Source organism: Triticum aestivum, chromosome 7B (assembly GCF_018294505.1).
Source record: "Triticum aestivum cultivar Chinese Spring chromosome 7B, IWGSC CS RefSeq v2.1, whole genome shotgun sequence".
NCBI classification, from domain to species: domain Eukaryota; kingdom Viridiplantae; phylum Streptophyta; class Magnoliopsida; order Poales; family Poaceae; genus Triticum; species Triticum aestivum.
In genome coordinates this window covers 163,209,632-163,219,359 of record NC_057813.1, presented here as the reverse complement: position 1 = coordinate 163,219,359, position 9,728 = coordinate 163,209,632, and the positions used below count along the sequence as shown (strand labels likewise).

Here is a 9,728-nt window from a genome sequence, read left to right as displayed (position 1 = left end):
ATGCCTACGAGCTTTTCGCATATTGATCTTTGCTAAGTTACTTTTGCCGTGCTGCTGTTACAATCACTACAAAGTTGCTATTGCTACTGTTACCAATGTTACCGTTACTTCCATACTACTTTGCTACTAAAAACTTTACTGCAGATATTAAGTCATTCAGCTGTGGTTGAATTGACAACTCAACTGCTAATACTCATGAATATTCTTTGGCTCTCCTTGTGTCAAATCAATAGATTTGGGTTGAATACTCTACCCTCAAAAACTATTGCGTCCCCTATACTTGTGGGTTATCAATGTCAAACCTGTTGGAAACATATTGTCAAGCATCAGGTCAAAGAATCAATCTGGCTAAATGAAGTATCTTCTTTAGTAAAATTTGTCCAACTAATGTCAAAGATGAAGTCAAAGGAATTCTGAATGTGCCCAATGAGACTTTGAATGATAAGTATGTACGCATGCCATGAGATGTAGGTACTTCAAAATTTGGAGCATTCAAGTACTTGAAGGACAGGTTGTGGAGCAAGGTGAAGGGATGGATTGAGAAAATGTTATCGTTAGCGGGTAAGGAGGTACTGGTGAAATCTGTTGCACAAGCGGTGCCAGTTTATTCTATGTCTTAATTTAAATTGCCAAGGGACCTTTCTGAGCATCTAAACAAACTTATTAGGCAATTTTGGTGGGGGGGGGGGGGGCAAAGAAGGAAAAAGAAAGCCTGCTTGGGTTGCATGGAATACAATGACTCAACCAAAATTCGTGGGAGGACTTGGCTTTCGAGATTTTGAGCTTTTTAATTTGTCTCTTCTGGCAAGAAAGTCATGGAGGATACTACAACATCCAGAGTCACTTTGTGCGCGTAATTTGAAGGCAATTTATTTTCCTAATGAAACTATCCTCTCCGCAGAGTTAGGCAGCCGACCATCACAAGTGCGGCGCGCCATATTGGAAGGGCGCGGCATTCTTTCTCAAGGATTGATACGACGAATGGAAGATGGCTCCACAACAAGGATCTGGAGATAATTGGATACCAAGAAATAATACCATGAGGCCGATAGTGTGTCTTTCGGCTAACCCTCCTGTGTTGGTAAGTGACCTCATTGATAATACAAGTGCGACTTGGAAGAGAGAGGTACTGGACCAAACATTCTTGGTGACAGACACTGGTGCTATTTTGAGCATTCCTTTATGCACTAGATGGATGGACGATTTTTGGGCTTGGAACTTCGAAAAGAAAGGGATATCCACTGTACGATCAACTTACCGCATGCTGGTCGATACTAAAATGCAGAGATAAGATTGGCTTGAGGGTAATGGAGGGAGTTCTAATTTTGAAACTCAAGCTAAGGCTTGGACTTCGTTATGGTCGATCAAGTGCCAGGGAAGATCCGTAATTTTCTATGGAGACTAGCGAAGCATTCTATTCCGACAGAGGATGTTCGCCATAGAAGGAACATGGCCGAGGTCGAGGATGTGGCTGATTACGTACAAGCGTCATCGGAGCCAGATGCCAAGCTGTAGTTATTTGCACTGATTGATGAACTTCCACATGCAAGCTTGATCAAGCTGGTTGTTACCCTATGGGCCATCTAGGCATCGTGACGAAAAGCGATTCACGAGGGTATTTTGCAAAGTCCGCACGCAACACATGCTTTCATCGACAGTTTTATATCTGAACTTGAAACTATACATGCACCTACAAGGTCAACGACATTCGAGATGTGCAATACTCGATTGCTCCTAGTCCAGGCATGACAAAGATCCAAGTTGACAGGGGACTATCAAGGGACGGGAGTAGTGGGGCAGCTGCAACAGTATGTGGAGACCACACTGTTCTGTTCTTGGGCTCCTCAACGATGTTTTTTACTAACATAGACGACCCGACGACCCTGGAGGCATTCGTGTGCCGCGAAGCCTTGGCTTTTGCATTGGATCTATCACTCGACCGAGTCGTCATTGCATGTGATTGCAAATCAGTGGTAGAGGAGATAAAGAATGGCACCCAAGGAAGGTATAGCACCATTATAAAGGCGATTCGTGCCCAATCAAGAGATTTCTTGAGCTGCGAATTTATTTTTGGAAGTTGTAGTTTGAATTCTGATGCTCACAGTTTAGCTAAGTTTTCTTCTTCTTTAGCTGGTGATCGCCACTTGTGGATGGGTTTACCCCACAACCTTTTTGTTATCCCTGTAAACCGTGCTTCTAGCAATCAATAAAGTGTGGTTTACCCTAAAAAAACCTGACTAACATATTTGTGTTTTGAGTGACACCACAATCACCATCACCAACTCACATATACTCCTGTAATAGCATAGCTAGTTACATAGGACCAGACCTTTACAAAGTTTGAGCTATGTTGTAATTTTGTCTCAACCAATCAAACGAAGCAACCATGCGGGAAATCTACATCTGTATTTTTTTTGTAGGATTATCTACATCTGTATTTCACGTGCCAGTAACCGAAAAGCGGAACTGCTTATGCGTGGCGCCAAGTTTTCAAAGTTCCATCATACAGAAAAGCGGTGCGGGTGGATAGGCGACGTGCTAACGTGCGAGCTCACCAAGGACCCCGGGCTCTTGGGCGTCAGAGTTAGTTCCTGGAAGCACATCCCGCCGTCGCTGTCCTGGTTCTGATCCCGCTCGCTCTCGTTCTCCTCGAGCGACCGCCTCATCGTCTCCGGCGTGAAGAAGTAGGTGACGACGAGCCCGAGCAGGCTGATGGCTCCAAGAATGATGAGCGCGTACATCATGCCGATGCCGGGCTCGTACCCGGCCTGCACATCGCCCCTGTCCCGCGACTGCGACGCCCAAAGGAACCCCACCGAGCCAACGAGCGCGCCGACCTTCCCGGCGGCGGCGGATATCCCGTGGCACGTGGACCGGAACCGCGCCGGGAAGAGCTCGGCCGGCAGGATGAAGGTGGTGGTGTTGGGCCCGAGGTTGGCGGAGAAGAAGGTGAGCGCGTAGAGCACGATGTACCAGGCGTTCTTGGCGTTGCCGCGCCAGTAGTGGTCGTAGGGGCCGGCGAGCGCGAAGAGGAACGCGGCCATGAGGAAGAAGCCGGCCATCTGCAGTCGGCGCCGGCCGGTGCGGTCGATGAGCAGGACGGCGGCGAAGTACCCCGGGATGGTGGAGGCGACGGCGATGATGGCCTGGAACCTCGCCACGTTGTACGCCTCCTGGAAGACGTTCTGGTGGCTCGCCGGCTTGAACCACGGCCGGTAGATCTGGGACTGGAACAGGGTGCTGCTGTAGTAGGGGATGTCGAGCAGGAACCACGTCGCCGCGCACCCGAACAGGTCCCGGCCGTGCTCCCGCAGGAACCCGCGCGAGAAGAGGCCGTACTGAGCCGCCGGCGCGTACCCGAACGGCGCCGGGGTGCGGGGCATGGCCGCCGCGTCCTCCCCCTCGGATATCGCGTTCAGGTCGAGGTCCGTGAGGACGCAGCCCATGTCGCTGGTCGCCTTGAGCACATCGCGCTGTACCAGCGCCGTAAACCTGCACCACCACCAGCCAGCACCCATCAGGTGGAGCAGTTAGTTAGTTCGGTCAATTACTGAACTTTAGTTGGTTACTACTAGTTTAACTTTCTTTTTTGACACTACAGTAGTACGGTACGTTTCTACTTTATCTTTTGGTGTAATGAATCACCTCCTGATCGACCTGGTTTGTTAACTGCAAAATGAAAACTAAAGTGAGCCAGATTCAGCACCGGTATATGCCACTTCAATTTGATATGCCGGCCTGACGTGTGGTGTGACGAGGCCAATCCAACGAGACGCAGATCGATCCAGATATAGATATGCTCAACTTGCTTATTTTACAGCGTATGCAAACTTGTTTAAGTATGCTTATGCAACTTGTTCAAGTATGCTTAAACTTGACAGCCAGATGCACGACTAGTTCTAGAAGCTAGTGCAAGGTCAAACGGAGCTAGGCAACTTGACGATAAGATATATAGTAATACCAAAACTAGACAAGTATAAGCAGCAACCTTATGATGGCGACCAGAGCCTGGCACTTAGTTAAGCTCCGGCTTAGAGAAAATAATTAGGCAAACTGTGCCCAGGTTCGTTTACGGGGAACAGACTGAATTCCTTCGTTGGTCAGCAGGAAGCTGCTGCTTCTTCGGATCTCAAGTATCCCGCGGTATATTCTTCTTCGCGCCATTTGTTTGAGATACCAGTCAGTGTACACATCGATCATCGCAGTTTAGTTTAGTCTACCAATCAATGCGGTGACTTGCCGAAATGTTTAGTGCAAGGCGTGCCACTCGCGCTCGTGTGTCTTACGATGGTACTCGAATATAACCCAGGATGCCAACTCAAAAAAATATAGTATAATCCAGGATTAACAGTCATGGCAGCACCAGCTGGTATTATTAACTTACCATGGGGCCGTTCAAAGGTACTTCGTTCACAGCTTAGAAACAGACACACAGTACGAGAAAATCACCTGCAAACTGACTGTGCAATGGAACTAAATGTTGAAAACTTCCAAATGCAGCCTCGAACTCTTGAACCGTTCATTTTTTACCCCTTTAAGATGTATCAGCTTAAATCCGGGTTTTCATGTGAGGTGGGCAGACAATATTTTGATCAAAGTTACTCCAGTCACATGTATGGTAAATGCATGAATGTGATGGACTAAAAAAATCTGCGGAGACTACGGTTTGCCTCGTCTGGAAATTAGAGTAATCTCTAAGGTGCCTAGAGGGAGCATTTTTTTACAATTTATCTAATTCACATAGATGTTTTTTTAAAAATGTCACATCTAATCTCTCACAAATATATAACGCAACAACATGAAACAAAAAAAAAGATAGACCACAAACAAAGTGGACAGCAGTTTAGATGTGACATAACTCTAGATGTGTCCTAGACATAGCTAAATTTTTACTGTGTACTGACAATGTGCCGAAACATGTACATGCGTACATGATAACTCCCTGTATGAATGTCACTCCTACAGAGTACTGGAACTACGTTAGGGAAATATAACGTACGTGGTCGAAGAGACACGTAGTGCGCCAGTTGGGGGTTAGGACGACCGACGAACCTGGCTGTTTCTGGCATGGCCATCCTCCAGTAGAAGGTGAGCCCGGCAGGGACGGCGCCGGCCATGAGTATGACGCGCCAGGCAAGGTCAGCAGCCTCCGGAGTGTCAAGCGGGTCCGGGTGGCCCGTGAACCGGTCGAACGCGGCGGCGACGACCATGGTGACGCCGGAGCTGGCCAGTATCCCAAACCCTTGCATGGAGAACACGGCGGCGATGAACGCCCCCCGCGTGCGCTTGTTGGCGAACTCCGACATGATGGTCGCCGACAGCGGGTAGTCTCCGCCGACGCCCACCCCGAGGATGAAGCGGAAGAAGCAGAGGCTGGAGAGCACGCACCCGCGCGTGCGGCAGATGGAGAAGCCGCTCCCGATGGAGCTGCACACCAGCAGCAGCAGGCATGGGCCGTACACGCGCCGCCGCCCGACGCGGTCGCCGAGCGCGCCGAAGAGGAGGTTCCCGACCACCGCGCCCAGCAGGGCGACGCCGACCGTGGCCGAGACGACGGCGGGCGGCGTCACGCCCGGCCTCCCGTCGCCGGCGGGCGAAGGGTAGTACACCCGCCCGATGATCTTCATGACGGGCACGATGCAGAAGAGGTCGTAGGAGTCGGTGAAGAGGCCCATGCCGGCGATGATGATGGCCTTGAAGTGGTAGTACTGCGTGCGGGCGTGGTCCAGCGCCGTGAGCACGCGTATCGGCGCCATTCCGAGACCGCCGCCGCGGCAGCTACCGATCGGCCGAGTGAGAGCCCGCGGGGAAAAGATTGGAACCTGCGGTCGGGTTTGATTAGGGAGGGCACTGATCTGACTGCAACTTAGATTTTGCTTTGTTTTATCAGGCGCGAGGTAGATGGTGGCCGTACCGGTGATGGCTACGTGCTGGAGTAAAGAAACGGCCGTGGGCTGAAAAATCGATTGACCCGGAAAAAAAAAATCCCCCCCTCCCTTCCTCCCCCGCCGCCACCTGCGAGGCGCCGGGGAGTGCTCCAGATCCCCGCCGCCGCACCCCCCTCCTCCTCCCTCCCCCTCCCTCGCCGCCGCCAAGGGGCGCGGCCGGGCGAAGCCCGGGCGTCGCCGGCGGCGGCGGGGCTCCTTCGGCCCCCGCTTGTGAGGTATGGCGTGGGCCAGATTTCGCAGCTGGGCGCGGCGCTCGGTGCTGGGTGTGGTGGCGCGGCGGCGCCCCGGAGCAGGCCGGCGATGGTGGTGTTCGACGTGCGGCGGGCGGCATGGTGGTGGTGCGGGCCGGTGGTGGAGTCGGCGGCGGTGCTTCCGGCAGTGCTTCGGCTTCGCCTCCGGCGCCACGGGTCGCGGTTGACCGGGTCGTGGGCGGCCCTCTCGCCGTGGTACTCTGGTGGGGGGGCGGCGCGGCAGCGGAGGTGGTGGGTTGCTCCCACCTAGTCGGGCCCTCGCGGCTGGGTGGTGGCGCTCGGCTCGGGTGGATCCCCTGGTGGCGTCTTCAGGCGGCGACGGCGACGGCTCCGCAACCCTCCCTCTCTGGCTTCTGGCGACGGCCGATGCCTCCTGATGCTCCGGGCCTTCGAAGCGGGGGCGAAACTCGGTTTCGGGGGGAAGTTGGAGCCGACACGGGTGTCGGTCGTGGCCATGTGCCACTTCTCCGTCTTCCCCTTCCCCCGATCGATGTGGTCGCGGCCCTTCTCGAGGCAGCTTGGCCGGCGGCGGTTCTGGAGGTGGTCGGGGTTGTGGATCTTGACAAAGGCGTGGCCTTTGGGGGCCTCGGGGAGGTCTCATGGCGGGGTGGCGGCCCTGGCGGTGGGAGTCGCGTTGGTCGTGGGCGGATCGCACGACTCGAATGCGGGCAGGCAACCATGGCCGCTCGAGCGGCATGGTTGTGGGCGTTGGTGGACCGGGGTGGCGGTGGAGGAGCTGAAGCACCGGGGTTCATCACCTACCCAGTCCCGTTCTGGTCGACGGTGACGGCGTCCGTGGACGTCGTGTTCCTCCTTGCAGGCTCCGTCGTGGTGCTTCTTCTCCCTCCATCTTACTCCGGGTGAAAACTTGATCTTCGGATCAGACGGTGGCGGCGTTCTTCGTCGTGCCCTTCCTGGAGGCACCGTCTTGGAGTCCTCGGTCCGGCGTGTCCGGCGCGCATCCTCCCGGACGATCGCTCCTTGGTGGTGGTCTCGGTCGACTCTTAGCGGACCTTTTTTTGCTTATCTTTTAGATGCTTTGTGTCGTTGAGGTTGCGTGTCGGTGCCCGGCACTCATGTATCTTGCCTTGGGTCAGTGTGGCATGTGTTTGTATCGGATGCTCGTTGTTGTGGTTGTGGTTGTGCTTTATAATATAAAGCGGGGGAAACCCTTTTTCGTCAAAGAAACGGCCGTGCGCGTTGACATGGGCGAGTATGTGCCGGGTGGAACTGAGATGCGGAGGAAGATGCCACTGCCTGGCTATCTAAGACTCTCCCGTAGTCGTGGCCATGGGCAGCCCGGCCCGAACGGCCCGGCCCGAAAAAGCCCGACCCGGCATGACCCGACGCTGCTCCCGGGCCTAGATTTTAAGCCTGAAGGCCGGGCTGGGCCGGGCCCGTCATTTTTGTGTTTTCCTTAAAGGCGGGCCGGGCCGGCCCGAAGCCCAACGGGCTTTTACGTGTTCAGGCCGGGCTTGGGCCCAGAAAATAGGCCCTATGACCGGCTCGGGCCTGAGTTTTTTGCGTCGGGCTTGGCTAGGCCCGACCCGAGGTATGGCCATGTATACTCTCCCGTTTCATTGGCAGGCCACGAGCATTTTACGGAGGAGTTATTTACCAAAAACCATCACACTTGAGGTTAGGGTAACAAATCTGTACTATATTTGAGGTAGGACACAAAAAACCACCAACAATGGGGTTAATCTGTAACGCGAAGCACTGATGCTGGTTTTAGCTCGGAAAACAGCGAATCCGACAGGTGGGTCCCGTCTGTCCGGTTGACGAACGCCGTTAGACGGCGACAGACGGCCGTTCCTGCCCCGTGTATGAGTGGCCTGCACCAGTCACTGTTCGGACCAGACTAGACCAGTTCACCCCTCTCGCTCTATTCTCTCTCGACTGCGACCACCGCCGGCGGCGCCACTGTCAAGTCGCCGCCATTCGCCGCTCCGCCATGGTTTCTTGGACCGACCAGTCCAGCTCTTCTTCGAACGGCGAATAAGTTACTAGCCAGGTATGCGTGTTTGCCTCCCCCATCGAGGGTTAGGGTTAGGGTTCATCATTTGGGGATTTTTTATCAGGTCGCTCATTTGTGCAATTTGTGTGCTGGTTAGCTTCCTAGGACTATTCCTTGCTATGAATGAAGTGGCATTGCTCACGATCTGTCTTCTCGTTGTCTGCATCGAGGACCTTGCGCCAGGCTAGTTGCATTTGAATCCTTGGACACTGGCAGACGTTTTCTAGCGTGTGCTGAGGAGAAGGTGTGTTGCTTAGTAGTGTAAATAGATTTGCTTAGTTAGCTTATGCTCCATTCACTTGTCAATACTCCAATTTTGTGTATGAAAGATTTGTTCCTGGATAGTTGCTCAAATATGATTTGCTTCAGTACTCCAATCTTCTCTTGCTTTAGTCGGTGTAATAAATCTTTGTGCTCGCCCACAATTTATACATATACAATCTGATTGAGGAAAATATTATTTATATATGCTGTTATAATTTTTTCTGCCCAGAATCTATGCATACAATTTCTTATTGAGAATATCTTTATTAATTATGATCTAATATTTGTTTCATCCCACAATTTATGCATATAATATAAGCTAATGTAGCTAATTAGCCTGTGCCCACAATTTCATACAATATTATATAATTTGTGCACATTTCATTCAATTTCTTATTGCGAACATATTTATTTAATTGTAGGCTGAACTAAAATGCAACTATCTGGAGTGAATAGACCCTGAGTGGTCAGAGGCTATGAAGTTCTGCTTAACTGAATTGTGGAGCATGTATGAGAAAGAAAACGAGGACAAGCTGAGAGATAATGTTCATTATGTTGAACAAAATTTCAAAGTAGTTGGAGAAAAGAGGAAGATGGAGGAAGAGCTGAAAATTTTCAAATTGGACTTTGCTAGAATGGTTGCTGACAAGGAGGAGGCTATCACACAGTTGGGCAATGCTCTAGGGTGGCTCTAAGTGATCTCAAAGAGGAGATGGAGAAGAAGAAGTTGGCAGGCCATGGTTGTACCTGAAGGAAATATGCCCTAGATGCAACAATAAAGTTATTATTTATTTCCTTATTTCATGATAAATATTTATTATTCATGCTAGAATTGTATTAACCGGAAACTTAGTACATGTGTGAATACATAGACAAAACATATTGTTCCTAGTATGCCTCTACTTGACTAGCTCGTTAATCAAAGATGGTTATGTTTCCTAACCATAGACATGTGTTGTCATTTGATGAAAGCGATCACATCATTAGGAGAATGATGTGATGGACATGACCCATCCGTTAGCTTAGCATTATGATCGTTTCAGTTTCATTGCTACTGCTTTCTTCATGACTTATACATATTCCTCAGACTATGAGATTATGCAACTCCCGAATACCGGAGGAACACCTTGTGTGCTATCAAACGTCACAACGTAAATGGGTGATTACAAAGATGCTCTACAGGTGTTTCCGAAGGTGTTTGTTGGGTTGGCATAGATCGAGATTAGGATTTGTCACTCCGTGTTTCGG

The 9,728-nt window shown here is 51.4% G+C and overlaps 1 protein-coding gene across 1 annotated transcript; it reads right to left on the bottom strand.

Annotated features, from left to right (window-relative positions):
- Nucleotides 1-2,390: 2,390 nt before the first annotated feature.
- On the bottom strand, nt 2,391-5,756 carry LOC123162973 (probable inorganic phosphate transporter 1-10). The gene is made up of 2 exons (XM_044580734.1): nt 5,053-5,756; nt 2,391-3,492 (listed from the first exon to the last, which is right to left on the bottom strand). The coding sequence occupies exons 1-2, from the start codon at nt 5,754-5,756 to the stop codon at nt 2,502-2,504; spliced, it is 1,695 nt and encodes a 564-aa protein (XP_044436669.1). The 3' UTR covers nt 2,391-2,501.
- Between the last annotated feature and the right edge of the window lie 3,972 nt (nt 5,757-9,728).